General features: G+C 30.8%; 1 protein-coding gene across 6 annotated transcripts in view; it reads right to left on the bottom strand.

The window, feature by feature from the left end:
* LOC141451532 (ras-specific guanine nucleotide-releasing factor 2-like) overlaps positions 1–17,514 on the bottom strand; it is a 197,196-nt gene that overhangs the window by 33,504 nt on the left and 146,178 nt on the right. For all 6 annotated transcript variants that reach the window (XM_074122970.1, XM_074122971.1, XM_074122972.1 and 3 more), the window contains exons 4-10: positions 15,574–15,680; positions 12,400–12,547; positions 8,500–8,765; positions 6,834–7,063; positions 5,957–6,150; positions 3,464–3,589; positions 3,146–3,248 (exon numbers count right to left, since the gene is read on the bottom strand). In XM_074122970.1, coding sequence (XP_073979071.1) covers positions 3,146–3,248; positions 3,464–3,589; positions 5,957–6,150; positions 6,834–7,063; positions 8,500–8,765; positions 12,400–12,547; positions 15,574–15,680 — 1,174 coding nt within the window. The remainder of the gene's footprint in view (positions 1–3,145; positions 3,249–3,463; positions 3,590–5,956; positions 6,151–6,833; positions 7,064–8,499; positions 8,766–12,399; positions 12,548–15,573; positions 15,681–17,514) is intronic.

Genomic DNA, 17,514 nt, shown 5'->3' with positions numbered 1-17,514 from the left:
AGTTAAAAAACAAATAAAGAATCTTTTGGCAAAAAAAATAAGTGTCTATTATTATCCACTTTTTTTAAAAAATCTATTTATTTAAAAACTTCGTTTCCTTAAATATGAAATTTTAAAAATGCTTGCACGGATTAAAATCTGTACAGATTTGAAGATAATTTAAAAGTCTGATTTTTAACAAAATTTTTAACAAACTCTGGTATTTTTTTTTTCCGTATGACTTTTTGAAATGTTTGTTAAGAATTAACGTTTTTAAATTCACGATATTTAAAAAAATTTCAAGTATGGTAAAAAAAAATTAAATGAATTAAAATACCATGATTAATTTTATTTCCTTATTTATTTTTAAATTGCAAATTAAACTTTTACACGATACATATTTATTTTTTTGGAAAATGTATTTAAGTGGCAAAAAAAGTAATTTATTATAAGTATTATAATGCTAATAGATTTAGTAAAATTAACTAATCAATTTTTTAAAAATAACTAAACAAAATTAGGGTTTTGCAAGAACTGATTTTTGCTAGTGATTTATAACATTTATTTAATCAATAGTTTGCTCTATTATTTTATCTATTATTGCTTTATTTATAATTTCAGTTTAACTTTCGGGATAGAAGAGAATGAGTACCAAATAATTACTGGAAATTGATTGTAACTGCTTAATAAACATTTTCATAATAAAAATTATACAGTTTCGAAAGCAATATTGTTTATGGCCTTTAGTCTAAAATCTTGAAAGTTTGTTTGCTATCATAAGAGGGTCTTTTTTGTCCAATTTAGAAGGTGAGTCTTTTCATTAATTAAGGTCGAAAGTTTTCCGGGAGTTCTCCCACAATCGTTTTTAATGTCTTAAGCACTCTTGGAAAGTGTTTATTTATACTGATTTATAATTTTATTGGTTTTTTCGCATGGCTCGAAAAATATCAGCCACCACATTTTGTGCATCAACTAGAACAAAATTTCTTCTCTATTAAGTATTAAAATTCCTAATTTACGTCTTTTTAACAGAAATAGCAGTAACAAAAAATACATTTATTACTTATAAAGTACTTGGCAAACTTCATTTGTTCGATACTAAAAGTCATAAACTTTAGTTAATAAATGTAAAATACATTATGAGAATGTTTATGAAAGAGTGGTAAATATCTAAACTATTTCGCACACGCTCGTATTATAGAATAAATATCTGTAAAATTTCTCAATAACTGATATTGTACATACACAGAAATGTTTTAAATTATTATTGCTATCCTAACTATAAAAATAGATTAAAAATTTTCCTTGAATCAACAATAGATAAAAAAAATTGTGCATAAACACTCTTGAATATTAAGTAAAAGCATTAATTCACTAAGTGCATACACCTACTAATTAAACAGTAAAAGTGTTTTATAAGCAATTAAGTACGTAACTTTTTTTTTACTAGTTACATTTGCAAATTTGGTTCAGTAAACGTTTGTACTTCTTAAGAAAATGTGTGCATTTCAAACACCTTGACGATGATCTTTTTTTTTGTTGAATTTTTTTAAATATTATATTTACCCGTAATTTGTCTTCAGTCTCACACATTTTTTAGCACACACTTCATTAGCTTTTTATTTTTAACGCTGACTTAAACAACCAAATTGTACTTGAAAACTAGCAATCATTTTTATTGTTAATTATATTTAAGAAAGTAAAAACCACAAAAAATAAAAGAGATTTACTTTGGAAAAAATTAACCAAAGTTTAGGTAAACATAGATGTAGGTAGCAAGTTTAAAGAAATGATTTAGAAGCCGCTTTGGGGAGTATGAAAATAAAATAAAGAACCTTACACTCTGGGGATAGTGGTTTGGTGTCCAAGATCAAAAAAGGGATAGAGAGGTAAATAAGAAAATTTAATTAAAAAGAAAAAGAAATAAGGAAGTATAAAAAGTGGCTAACACACCTAGCAAGGAGGATTTCAACGTTTCCTCGGAGAGAGGGCATGAGTAAAAAAAAGAGGTGGTTCTCAATAATTTGCAGAAGGTAGGTGGTTGATTTAGATTATAACGCTTCAGTTCAGTAATTCTTAGTCCATTAAATAAACAAATTAGACGTGAAAAGAGCAAAATAGTAAAGTAAAGTTTATTTTTCCAAGCAAGCTAATCCAACTTCCTAATTAGATGTCATGGACGCAGGCGACTAGCTATTTAAACATTAAATAAATCCAAGGCCTGGACCGGGAATCGAACTTAGTAACTTAGCCTCGTCTCGAACCGCTCGGCTATCGTGTCACGCCGGCGAAAAGAGTAGCCTCCAAATTATTCTACAACAATTTCGTTTTTACACAAATAGAAAAAAATGCAGTTGATTCAAAAATGCGTTTTTTTTGCGCCTACATGCTATCCTAATGTTTAATAAAATACTACCTTTACAGCCTTTACTCTAATAAAGACTACAAGTGCTGAAACTGTAGACTTCCTCCTATTTTCTAAAAGTATAATAATTTAAGTAAGCCTCTAACTTGTGATATCACATTTCTAAGTTTAGATGATACTTTTACTAAAATCTTCTAAATGTATGCACTGAGTTTTTTAAACAATGACATTACTCACGAAAAAGATAAAAGTAATTAAAGAACATAATTATAAAGAAGACGATTAACAATAAAAACAATTAATAAATATAAAAGCTAAAGATTTAATAAATTGAATTTTCGTAGTTAAGTAATGTTGAACATTGGAACTATAAACACCTTTAGTTTTAGGAACATTATTGATTGATTGTTGTCTGTTTTTAAGGATTCTAAGAATAAGTTTACAATTTCTACTTTACTGATCTAAACATGAGAAAGTTAAGCTTCCTCCACTAAACGCTAATCAAGAAAGAAATAATTAAAAGCAAAAATCTAAAAAGATCTAAATAGTGTAATGATTAAATTTTACAATAGTATAATTTCATTGAAAGACCTAGAATTGCTTATTAATTTCACTAAATGTTTAATGATGATAGTGTTCTTTTATTTTTTAAAAATATTATTAAATATGGAAATTGAGGCCTCTAGGTAAAGTCACTAATATTTTCTCATTTTTATTTATTAATGTTTTTAGAATAAGCGAAGAATTATTGAAAAATTTTTGCTAATGAACAAAAAAAATTATTAAATGGGTTATTATTACCCTGCCTGACAAATACTTGGTTCACATCCAGCAGGATATCACATCCTTCAACTATCATCCTTTCTACAGCCAAGTTCTTTCTTAAATTTTCTGTTTCGCTCACCTGTTTATTCATAAATAATAATATTTCTTTAAACATAAAAATCAAAGAAATTTAAACAATAACATTGACTTATTTAGTGCAGAGAAAGACTGCCCAAACTGAACAAATATTATACATTTTACAATCAAGTATTAACTGAAAATATATATATACTTATACTTTTTTATTAACTAATCTTTGGCTATTTCCAAGTCAGGTAATTGTGGAAAGTTTACCTCATCATGCATCTGTCTAGATAGATCTTCCAATTGTTGGCGAGCATTTTGAAGACTCTTTCTTTCGACATGATCATGCGGAGTATGGGCTAATAGTTCGTGCAGAGTTATTATGTATCTTGGAACCTTGAATCATATAAATTATCATTGATTATTATAGTTAGTAGGTGAGCATTGTAATTTTTAAAAATAAGTAAATTTATTAATCAAAGCACTGTTCAGAAGTGATCTTTGACTAAATAAAGTAAATACATTACTCTTAGAAAATTATTTCAAAAAAGTTTTTTTTGATAAAATAACAATTCATTCAAACTTTTCTGCTAGTTAAGTATTCCAAATTATAAAAATTGAATTAAATCGATGAATATTTAAGGGCTTCTTTCCCTCGTGATCTTCCACTATTTAAATCTGGTTAAGGGTTTCGGTTCAGTATACAAATATAGGCAGGATTACCTGAAGAATTTTTAATAATGAGGAGAGGGTGACAAAATGATATTTTAACCAGCTCAATTAAGTCCTAGAAAAAGGTAGATGAAAATCCCAAATCGCAAATCCCAATGAAATCCTCATAATCAGCCGATTATTTAAGCTGCGAACGAAGCATTTTTAACCAAGGAGGGGCAGACCTACTCAATCAGATTCACTATCATAATCAAAATAAGTAATATTAAAAAACAAGTAATAGTGTTTCGGATCAGAACATGTCAGCAAATTTGCGTCAATGACAAGTATCTACATCTTTCTACTATCGATGGCCAACTGGTAAGCAGTGTTCCCTCTAATTTTTTGTGACCTGTGTGCGCACATTTTAAAGTGTGTGCAGTTTTTTCCAAAATAAACAAATTTTGTGCGGCAATTTAAAAAAGTGCATATAATAAAAAAAAAGACAATACAATAATAGTATTAATATTCAGCCAAATTTTGTACCTACTTATACAAATTAACTCGATCTTACCAGCATACCACACATTTCAACGGAACACAGGGAAAAAACTACCCTAAAATCAAGTCAAAGCATTAGTTCGTGGAGACAGAATTTAGCTGATTACTGTGGCTCCCCTTTTCCATTCAAATGGAAAATAAGAAAATTTAAATACAATGTAAAAACGTTGTCTGCTTCTAATTTTTTCAATTAAAACATTTGTCAAAACAAACAGACAAGAAAAATTCACAATTACTTATTATTGAACAATTTTAGAATTAAGGATTACATTTTTATTAATGGCATTTATTTTATAACTTCTCTCTCCTCTCTTTTGGTTTTTACCGTTCTGCATAAATTTACTGAAATTTGCAAAATTTTTGTGCGCGCGAATATTTTTCATGTGCGCTTTGTTTAAAATTTATGTGCGCGCGCACACGCGCACAGCTTAGAGGGAACACTGCTGGTAAGTGTCACAACGTATAACTGCTGAAACCAGAGAAGGGCACTTTTGGCTAATTTATGCTTTTAGGGACTCAAGCAACAATCTAGAAATTTTCTTTTATCCATATATAAACAACATATAGACTCTTTAAGATCTTATTATTGTTCATGCTGGGGCTCATCCAGAGGTTCGTTTTGAGAAATATTTACTGAGAATATGTTCCAAAATAATTTATAAAATATGCAAGATCTCTTTGAGCTAAAAAAATAAAGATTAATAATTACTACAGTTTTTTTTACCAGATTTAGTTGAAACATGCTGCGGAGATGGTAAAATGACAATCAATTTCAGAGCCTTATTTTTCTATCCTCGCAGCTTTATTGATACTCAAGTCCAAAAAGTCAAAAGGTGAATGTTTTTTGAGAGGGAAACGACGAAAGTAGGTCTACATAGGAACCCCTTTAACACTAACACCCCGAAGAAGATAAAATCCTGCAAACTCTAATAAAACAATGGCGAATATTATCGCTTCAAATTAGCAAAATTCATCACGTTTTTCCACAATTAAGTTTGCGCTCTCTTCGTTGGAAAAGCGCAAAGACAACGTGCAATACAGGTTCTTAGGGAAATAAAAACTGTTGATTACTTTTTCTATACTCTAATTTACATTTTCTGGATTTCATTTTGATTAGATAATTAACTTAAACCGTAAATATTTTTGAATGAAAATAAAATATAAATACGTAAATACGTAATAAAACGTATCAATAAAAAAACTGGCGTGCAAAAATTGCTTGTCTCTAATGTAAACACATTAAATTAACAAACTCTCAATTTATACCGAGTACAACCAAAAAGAAGCTCCTGATGAAAGATCATTTAAAAAAAAAAAAAAAAATAGAACAGAGTAACATTGTCTTCAGTTTTTTTTTGTCCATGATCGAAAAGATTCTTCTCATAATTAAATACTTAAAGATTTTAGAAATCGGCTCTTATTCTGTTCAAGATCAGAACAGTAGAATCAATCTTGAATTTTATTCTAATGCTATCAAAATTAGCTTTTAAACAAAAGGTTCATTTACTTAGAAATTACTGTATAATTGAAACCTTGCTTGTTTTTACTTACTTGATGCATTGGATATGTAAGAAACGTTTCTAGAGAACGACCTTGACAGCTTGGTTTATTTTCCAACCTTGCCAAAAGACTTGCAAATTGTGGCGATTGCTTACATTCTGTAAGTACTTGTAAACTGTAATGATGATTACGGACGTATTCTTGATAGATACTCAACATCGGCAATAACATATCAAAGAGATCACCTGTCAAGTATAGTCCAATTTATTTAAAGTAAGAGATTACCATAAAGTAACTTAAGTAAACAAAGATATACCTTTTTTTTAGAAAACTAAATTTGTTTATTTATTTCATTTGTAAAACTGAGAACATTACAACCCCTATTTAATATGATTTAGTTTGTTTTAACTTTATAAAATGATTCATTAATAAATTATGTGATTAATGGTTCTCATTAAATGTAATTCTTGATTATAAACAAGTTTAAAAAAATCTTATTTATTTGATTACCATTATTGTAAGTTATCTTAAACAAATTGCAATTTTATAAGAAGTACAATTAGACAGGAACTTATCCCATTTTTTATTTATGTAATAGTATTTTGAAGAATAATAGGGTTGCTTTTGATAACTCACTTGACCTACAGATAAAATCTAAATTTACAGGAAATTCTTTAGAAATTGTTTTCCAAACTTCTTGGAGAAAAATGGAACACAGAGCCCATGCAATAGATGGCAGCACTATTCACAAATAAGCAACCCAAGAGTACATTACTTTGGGGATAGTATTTATTAATCTCTAATAACATTATGGTATTTTCAATACAGAGCTGAAAGGAAATGAGCCATTTAATGTAGTGAAGACAATCTAAGATAAGATAAAATTTTACATCAAGTTAGTATGTTAATAAATTAAATAAAAAAATACCAAGGACTAAAGTTGGCCAGCTTTCCATTCTTGAAGTCAGCCCTTTTAAGAATATCTGATGTAGAAAGAGGACTGTTTCACTATTCAAAAAGATGGAATTTACATCTTCATGTGTGCATGGTGGTTTTTTGGAGCTGGCTGCCATCTTAAAAGGACGGAGAAAACAAGATACAAGTACTTCCAGCTGTTCCATATACTCTTCTTCGGATTCCACCATACGAAACACTAAGCTATAAATTAGAAAGATAGTATTAGATAACAAAGAATTGATTGCAGAAATTACTTTTAGGATGGAATAAGATTAAATAGAAAATGAAAAAGCTGTTTCCTCTGTCACTTAGTCAACTGCTAAGAATTACATACTCTGAGATTTCATACTCTAGTTTGGTTTGAATGTGAGTGAGGTGAATGTTTGCTGACGAGGGTATTCAACTTCGTCACTTCCCAGTAAAAACTGCTTGGTCAGCTGAATACCTCTACCTCAACTTCACTCTTTGACGGTAGACAGCCATCACAATAAATTCAAGCTCCCAAGAAATTGAAATGGCAGAAGTAAATGAAACTAAAAATCCTGATTGAATACCATTGCAGGCTTCACCAGAGCACAACTTATTCAGCGTCTTTAAGGTTTAACATTATAGTATTTATTTTAAGCACAATATTTATGAAGATGGTGCAATCACAAGTTATCTTTATAAATTGCATCTCGTAAGTAGATTCAAAAGACATGAAAAGATAATCGAATACTTAGCAAGGATGTCTAAAATTTTTATTTTAAGAAATAAAGATGAAATTAATTAAGGAGATAATATAAATAAATAAATAAAAGAGGATTAAGACATCGATAAAGGACAGCGAATTGTGAAAGGCATAGCAATACTTAAGATGTTTCAATTCAGGTAGCTGGGTAAGATAACGGTCTCGCCAAAATTTCTATTTTTGTTTTTCGTCAGAAATACTTGAACCTTAATTAGGAGATTATCGGAAGAAAGCAGCGAGCATTTTCTGTGTTCTAGGGCCTCAAGGTAATGAAAAAGCTATAGTGGCGAGAGTGGGCTCTTCTCAAACCTTCCAAGGTCCCAGTGACCGATTGCCAAACATATTGCAGCTATTACAGCAAGAATTGAAGAATGGGAACTACAAGAAATGGGCAAGAGGAGGCTTCAACTTAAATCTTGCGCCTAATCGAAGAGATTTATAAATAATGATAAGCTTAAGGATTCTTTCGTGATTATTAAATGAAGCAAGAAAGATCGAATGGACCCAGTAGTGCTGATTTTATTGGACTGAGGGACAAGTTTATAAACTTATTTTGACGGATTTGAAATGGTATTGCAACGACTTGGTATTAGCGAATGTTAAGAATGAATGTGAGAAAAGGTTCATGTTGGGAAACAGTATTAACGAAAATTATTCACTTACAAATACAAATATTGCAGCAAGTAGTACATAAAAGTAGTGCGAACGTTTTGCTGATTTTTAATTTTATGATTTAAAGGTCAATTTAAAGGTATTTTATAATTTATTTAAAATTAAGTGACAAGTACACTTCTCTCTGCTTAATAATGTCTCCAGTATCAACAAGTAGTGGTGGGCAATGCACTGGTTAAAAAGAGAGCTTACACAACTGAAACAATGTTAAGAGTTACAAGTGAACAGCGACTACCTGTTGCGTTTGCGCATGCTTTCCGCGTGAGGACTTTTGATATACTGTTCAACAATTTGCTTCCATCTTCTACGGCACAGCCATCCTCTAAAGAAACTTTGTACCTTCTTAATTTTACGTAACTCCAATGAATCACCAGAAAATTGTGCCAAGCTGTTATCCGAAAATCCGCCGCTATCTATATCTAAACTTCCTCCAGGTCTTGATTGGATCAAATATGGAATATGAGTTCTAGCTGGCCTCCATTCTTTCTTCAATGCGCACAACTGCAAACCATATTAATATTACATTACAAAACATTTATAATATTGATAAAATTAAATTAAAGGAACTTTTATGCTAGGAGGATGGTAAGTTTTTCTTTAAGGTGCCATTTTAGTGCTAAGTACGGCTTTATCACTTGCAAACCGTAGTAGTAATAAAATGTGAGATCAATGTTCCAAAATTTTATGAAAATCAGTGGACTGTAAATGAATATGCTGAAGTTTTGTTTATTTAAATTATTTCTACACTTATCTAAAAATCTGCTGAAAAACACTAAAATGTCTTTCATTATCTTCACTGCACAATTAGAGAAATAATTAATGAAAGATTAATAAAACACTCCTGGTAGGACTGTTGCATAAGAGTCACATAATAAACGTTAGCTGACAGTGATGGAATTGGCGATCATATTTATGACAAAAGTAGGTCCTTTCCCCTTCAACATTCCCTAAAATCAAAAGTTAGTGGAAAAGTAGTTTAAACAAAAGAGAAGGATGAGTACTTCTTTACAAGAGGAACGGTCCTTTTTCTAATAATAATCTTCGCTCTAACAACGTTTTTAGAAACAAACAGATCTTTCGAGAGATCGGATAATCGATCCTAAATCCAGCAAAGTGGCGCGTAATTTTGATTATCGTGATATAACTTAATTAGAAAATTTAGAAGATTTAGAAAATTAGAAAAAAAACTATATATTCATTAATTAGAAAATATTTGAGGGAAATACACGAAAGGAACATTTTAAAATGAATTTATGATACACTCTCGAATTCAGTGGTACCTTCCATTAAATATCTAGTTTTACCAGATGAAATCAGCATTAGGAACGAAAAGATGGTAGGTGTTTAATCTCATCAATGGCTAACTCAATAAATGGCCAAATCTTTACAGATTACTCTGTCTACCAGAAATAATTTTGCATATGTGGAATGTAAGTTCATTTGCAAAAATAGAACGCTGATGAGATTTCATTTAAACTGGGAAGTGAGAGGAAATATAAGTCTTAAGGAATAAAGGTTGAATTAGATGAGTGAACAATATACCACAGAATTGTGATTAGATTCAAGTTATTTCAAGTTGCTTTGCATTGAAGATCTTAGCTAAAGTTTCAGAATCTTGACATCTCCTCTCTAGCTTGCTTTATAGATTTAGTGTCGTGCTAATCACATTCCTTGGTGACATCCAAGACTATCCCAATGGGAATGGTGTAGCTAGTCTATTTCATTTTGAACTTTTCTTGCATAATCCAAATATTTGTTTATTATAAGCTAAGAAATTTAAATTTATAATCATAAAGTCGGATATCTGATATTACTCGTAAAATGTTCAGACTTTTCTATTACTCCGAACATCATATTATAAATTTTGGGCTGTCCCAGAACTTTTTTTTTTTTGGCAATAGTTTGATACGGATAAAAATATTGAAATAATGCTTTTGTATACAGTAGGATGTCCAGAGTGAGGGCATCTATCAGGGCAATGTGAGAAACTCCAGACAAATATACAATTCCTGGGTAACATCAGGGAGCCACGGATGAGACAGCTGCCCCTCCTAGAGCCCTAGGCAAATTGAGAATGAAAAATAAAAGAAACAGAGAAAAAAAAATACGTTTGTATACACTGGCACCAAAACACTGGCCTGCAATATTTGATTCAACTCAGACTGCCTGTACACTAACATGTCTTAACAACTAACCAAAAACATTGCACTACCAAGAACGAAGCATTTTTTCAAATTGCACGCAGTCGCTTCACTTCTTGTCGTTTAGTTCGTTGCATATTTTGGTAGTTAGGAAGTTTTTGTTTCTTTCAAGGGGGGCCTCTCAGATTATTGGCTAGATTCTATGCTGGGCATTGCAATTTTAACAATAATTGGGCTCACATCAGATGTTTCTGTAAAGTTTATGAGAAGGAAGAGACTATCTTATTAATATCAGACTGTTTAATGATTTGAAGATCATCATCAAGGACTCTGCGTGAAAGAATGTAAAATGCTTCCTCGTTATGGATAGTCTATGCGAATAGTACATTATTGTTTGAATTAGGTACATCCAAGCATTGAACTTTCAATCACTCCTTTAATAATTTGTTTATTCATCAATTTTTGAGAAACCAGTCATCATTGAAATATAATTCGCCATATTAACATCACAACATGGCGCACTTACTTCTTCTGATCCACATGTTATCCAAAGTTATTTAACCAGTTAAGCGCGTTTGATGTGTATACACTAAGAATATTATTTGGTGGGATGTTTACTTTATTTTACCAATAGAACTGCTAAGTATTTTATACGGAGGGGGTGGTGGGAGCCAGTCAAATGATAAGTGGTTGGTACATGTTTGGTCTCCGCATTAGAGATTGGGAAATACGCACACAAATAGAAGCTCTCAACCCTTGTGCAATGCCCGTTTTTACTTTAGATAGAGGTTCAGACCTCAGTACGAGCATGGTTTCATTTTGCACAGAATTCAAGGCTCTTTTCTTCCTTGTAAAAGCTCATGCGACCCTAGTTAACGAGGTAATGCATACGTGAAGCGGTGCAAGATTTTGAAATGCACCAGAATGCTCTGTAATCTCCAACCCCAGAAATTGCAGAAAAAGTCGCTTGCAGTGACTATTATGACATTGTAAACTTTTGGTTGTTTTGCCCTGCGTTCGATGTGTACACACGTCATTGTCTGATTTTAATTCCGCACACTGTGTTTTTTTTTTTAAAAAAAAACTAAATTCCACGCTTAACTAGTTAAAATTACTTATTATGAACCAAAATCTTCAGCCACGCTCTTAGTGATCCATCTGAAAAATTTACTGTGCTGCATTCATAAAATATCTAAAGACATTTAAGCAATGCAAAAAACCAAGGTATTAGAAAATCATATTTAAGATTTTCCTGTTTTTCGGAAGAGCCAAAAAACGTTTATCTCTGCATTTTATTACAAACTGCTTAGAATTTAACTTCCAATTTTTTATTTTATTTTAAATATTTTTTAATGAAAGATTCTAATTATAACTTGCTGAATTATTGTGTTGTGTAAAATATAGATCTTGGCTTTAATTGGCTTAAATTATCGTACAGAATCTCAGCCACTATTCAAAGCTAAGATGTTATGTGGTTCTGGGTTTGATTTCCATTCTAGGTCTCCTTTGATTTTATTTAATGGTTAATAAAACACTTTTAAAGTCCTAAAAATTTAAAAAAACGAAGGGAAAAACCTCTGAAGTTTTTTTTTTCCTCCAAAAACAGCTGCTGTTTTAAGATTCTGAAAATCTTCTTCATTTAAAAACCAGCTGAAAGTAGGTGAGCAACAAATCTTTTGAATTATAAGGTGAAAAACGCTTACATTTGTTGCGTCTTGGCAGTTGTAAATAAAATTATTTAAAAGTTTTAGAAAAGAAAGTTTACAACGAGAAGAACAAAAGAACTAATAGAAATTCTCTGCTTTTGTTTGCAAATATTTGCACCATTCTTCTTCAAGTAAACTTTATTTTGTAGAAAATTCATTTATGAATAAAGACATTCACTTTCTCCTTAATTTTCAATTAAGACATATAGTGGTAGTTCATTTAAGAAAAGACATAGTGCTAGTGGAAATGTGTTTCTAAATGTGAACACAAAGAGAAATACCCAGTACCTCTGCTCGCAATTTCTTAATTTCCGAGGCCAGTTCTTCACATTGTTGCGTGTACTGCCATTTTGCTGTTTTCTCACTTTCCACAATCTGCAAGAGATGAAGATGTTTCTGTTCTAATTCCTCTTTTTGGAGCAAAAGTTTGTTAAAACTAAAACAAAAATAAACCAATAACAAATTATTATAAATCGCAATTATTCACGATTTTGGTTATTTATAATTTAATTAAATATTTAAAACAAAATATTGAAAACATTTAGAAAAAATAAATTTACACGATCGCTGGAATATGCCTCCTCATGAATAAATCAAGGAAAAATTTCATTAAATTTTTGTTCATAAAAATAACATTTACAGTCTTAATGTAGTTTGAAAACTTCTATGGTAGGTTATTGAAGATTAAGTAAGGCCTCTAGATGGTATACTCTCGATAATACACTGTTTTACCACTGAACGGTGAGCTATAAGAAGCTTCTAGGAAGAGAAAAATTTAAGGTTCAGCAGCTGGACAGCAGGTTATTATATCTGTGCGCAAGTATGGTGAATAGATATATAAATATGAGGGAAAATTCAAAAGTGTGAATAGATGGTGCCGAAACCATTCGAGTCCAGAAAAGATGGACAAGATCCAATCATTGAGGTGAACCTTAAGTATAGGTAAAATTTAGATTGTTTCAACTAAGCAGTATGAAGAAATAGTCTACTTCTTTGGGGATCGTGGATTCCTTGACAGATATCATTTTAATAGCTGTGACATATTTACAAATCGAAGGAAATTTACCAATATACAAATAATTTAGTTTCAGAAACAGCTTGATGTCACTTAACGATTGACTACTTGTAGAAAGAGACCTGAACGGACATGTAAGTATTGAGGCAGTCGCGATAAAATTACCTTGTCTTGGCGAACAGCATAAAGTTCGATTAGGTAAGAAAAAATGAAGGAAGAGGTATGATTTAAATGCAAACAACGCTTTAAGCAAATATGGCCTCGTTTAAGCAAGTAATACTTTAAGTAGAGCATAGTTCAGTTGTAAACAAAAATTCACCTACGCAAGAAGTGAGTAACAATTTGAAGGATGACCTACTTTCAAGTACCTACTCCCATCATAGCTCATCATGATTCCTTTATTTATTTAAAATATAAATTAGGATAAAGTCCAGAAATCAAACTATTCCAGAGTCTTGAAGAGGCCGCTTTATGTATATTAACTATTTTGGCAGAAAAAATAAAGGTATTACAATTCTTTATTTTGATTTACACTAGTACAATTGTGTAAGAAAAAGTTTAACACTCTGTAATGGGTAATCATCGTTTATTTTAAATTATCATTTATTCTTATAACAAAATATTTCAGATTACGCGTGTTATATCTATATTAATAAATAATAAGAATTTCTGGAAGTTGGACAGGATAGTGAAACTGACAGGCTGTGGTCAAATACCCTGGACCCCTGTTGGCGAGAAACAACAGAACCAAAGTTTCCCAGGAAATACAAGGGCAAAGTTTTCCAAAGAGAGATAAAAAAAAATAATAAAACGTTTGGATATTTTAGAGATGTTATACTTTCCAAAGATAGTCTAAGTTTGGTAAAGAGAGCTGTGCTACCCGAAATGAGATCATATTAAAACATTGTAAACTGGCAGTGCTGCTAGATGTGTCAACTGTGATATCGTAATTGATATGAACTATTCGGATTAAAAGCCTAACCTTCCAACTACAAATTTTGTTATTTTTATAAACAAAAAGTCCCTCCTTTTATGATTACAAAATTTATTTACTTCCAAAAATGATTATATCGTTATTATATGTACTTTGTTTTTAAATATTTTTTAAATTATTATTTCAACTTTCTCCAATAAAGTTTAACTCAGACCTCTTGAGGCCTCTTCAGAGAAGACTCAAGTAATGTAGTAATTCATTACTTTGCATATTTTAAGGACAACACCCAAACATTAAAATATAACACATACGATTTTCTCTTAAGAAATAATCCTCAAGGTTTTCACTTATTAATTTTTAATTTTGTAAATAAATATTTTGCTAGAATGGTTTCGACTTTTTTTTTTGCAACTTCACGCAGCTGCTTTAAGACTTATATTTAGATGACTGTATCTTATATGTATGTGTAGAGCTACCTGAAAATGCACCAAATAAAAAAAGTGAGAAAACTTTCTACCAAAATGTTTATAAAAACGTTTTAGCGTGATCTGACATAAACTCTATTGAGTATAAAATGTTAACATTTAACTTTTTCTTCTTTTTCTCTTTATACACAAAGCAACAATTGCATTTTAAATATACTACATTAGTTTTGCACAAAACAAATCAATAAGTTTAAGAAGACTTTTATTTCAAGAAGTTATTCAGTTATTTATAGACTGTGCAGAGTTGACTAGTGATAAAATTCTTTGAAGGGCACTACTATAGGAAAAACACGAAACATAAAAGGGCGCTACTGTAAGAAAAACGCAACATAAAAGTCCTAGGACTGTGCTTTTCTACTTTAAGCGCTGAGAGGCCGCGGCACATGGCAAACATTTGGCGAGAGAATTTCTATTCTGACTTATTTTTGAAACTAAAGGAATAAAATTTGACTCTGGCTAGAGGATTTTTGCATGATAAATTTGTAAACTTAGCATTTTACTTTCGTTTTACTACAGAAAAGGTAATACCTCCTTGGGTGGGTGGAATTTTCCTCTACGTTCGCCAAGAAAACAAGATTCAAGGCCGCTTGAGAATGAGGAAACAATTTTTATAACTATTTCAAAAAAACGACGAATTGCAGGGGGCTATAATTTGGTTTTTTAAGTGTATAATATATTTTTTTATATTGAAATCGCTGTTGATTAGTCGCTATTATAATAGTAATTTTTAATTATTTTCAACAAAAATATTCATCACATGGGACCAAATCATATTTTCAAGCAATAATTTTTCCAAAAATATGTTAAATAAAGAACAGAAGTAGGTGCTATTGCAAGTGAACAGTGGTAAGAGTTTTGTTGTATTTTTATATCCACGCCAACAAAGCTATCATTTTAAGCGCAATGCATACAAATTCTAAATTTATGAACTGAGAATAAAATTTAATATGACTTATTGAGGTTTGAAAATAATGATCAATAAATGGAAATGGGAAATAAAAAAAATAAAAAATGTACACACTGCTAACCTGGCCTCTGTAATAGCTTCGATCCATGCTTTACATTCTCGTTCCGTGTTCGCCCTTAGTTCGTACTGCCGTTGATTTTCCTTCCTATAAGATATCGCAAAGCAGAACTAAAACAGAAAATGGTTGTTTATGATTAGAGGGGATGGTTTTGCGGTTCTAACATTGTGCTTTAAGTAAATTTAATATATTTGTTTACAGAGAGACAGAAAACTACCTTCTTCAATGGCTATACTTTGATATGATGTATGCTTAACTTGATGAGATTTCATTACTTTGACAACTAAATGTATCACAACACAACAGTTTGGTGATTGGGCAGAAATATATATTTTGTTACTGGAACTTCAAATCTGACATGCCTAGTTTGAAATTTCGCTATTAACCATTTAGCTTCTGACATTGTGATTACGACCAGATTCACCGATCTTTTATCGTTGTATCTCATCGTTGCCTCCCAAGGAAGGTTTAATGAGCGATTGTTTACCTAGGAAGGTTTAATGAGCGATTGTTTACCTAGGAAGGTTTAGTGACCGATTTACCCCTTCGGTAACCTCTGATCTTCAAAGTTACAAGTTTTGACGCCTTTGTTTTAAACATTTCCTTTAAAAATGGAATCTAAAATTGGATTTTGGTAGTGCGTGAATTCGCTAAAACGAAAATGTTATATTTCATCAAGCGTCCCCCAAAAGAAGGTTAATGGCCGATTTACCCCGTCGGTAACCACCAATCTACTCAATTTAAAGTCTTATCGTCTTTTGAAATGAGTACTGTGTTAAAGATACTGTGATAAAGAAATACAAACTCATCCATAATTACAATTTATTGTGTAATACTGGAAGTTTCCTGCCACATTTTCCTTTTTGTTCTATATAATCTGTTTCAACTCCTTGCTAGAAGAATCATTTGTATTCTTAGAACAATAAATTATAAATAAATACTAGTGTTTGTGGTTTTACGATCGATTGATTGGTAAATCGGCTTTTACAGACAGACATTTTGAAGAGGTACAGGTATAATTCTCCACAGTTCAACTTTATAGATACCATATTTGTTTTGTTATATTATAATTCACAGAGGTATGATTGGCATCATCAGTAGAGATGATCTTGAGAACAGACAGGGAGTTTATTGAGCATACCTTTACTGACTAGATGATGTTGAAGAAGATAAAATTTGAATCCTGGCCATTCTTATTATATTTAACAAAAATTTTTAATAGTTTATAACATTTTTTTGAGGTATTTTTATAGAACGGACGTTTTGGAATTTAAATAATTTATTTTCTCTTGTTTGTTTTTTCTTAACTTCCAACTAGTTCTATCTTCATATAAACTTCAATTTGATATTTTATAATATTTTTTAAAATTACGATTTCAATAGTTACAGGCTAAACTTATATAAAGTAATTATAGGCAACTAATTCCATAATGTAATTCCATAGATCAACATTTTGAACATAACTGAACTAGTTTAAATGAAATTATTATTGTGAGTCAACATGAAAGTTATGTAGTTGTAAGAGATGACAGAATTTAGGAACATTACGAGATGTAGAACATCAAATTAGTCATCTTGCGGCAACGTCTAATGTAATAGGACGCACACCTGTTGTACTTCATGTTGCTCACAATATTGTTGACGTGACTAAGCCTTGGATATACACTCAACAAAGCTCTGCTAATAGGCCAATTTTCACAGATTAAATTTATACATAAGTTATTCTCAAATATTTTGATTGTTTAACCAGACCCCAAGAAAAATGTAATGTTTTTACTTTCACTTACTGTATTAGGTAGAAGAAAGTATTGGGCAATTGTGCAGCTTAAGTTTTCACCTGAAAAAGCCGTTTTACGGTCACTCAGGTGAAAAAATGATTGTTACAAATTGATTTTGGTCTTATTCTCCTGCTTTTGGACTGATTATGTTAACGACATCTGCAGA

Source organism: Rhodnius prolixus, unplaced genomic scaffold (genome assembly GCF_049639745.1).
Source record: "Rhodnius prolixus isolate KJV_2025 unplaced genomic scaffold, Rpr scaffold_8, whole genome shotgun sequence".
NCBI classification, from domain to species: domain Eukaryota; kingdom Metazoa; phylum Arthropoda; class Insecta; order Hemiptera; family Reduviidae; genus Rhodnius; species Rhodnius prolixus.
This window is presented reverse-complemented; position numbering and strand designations above follow the sequence as displayed.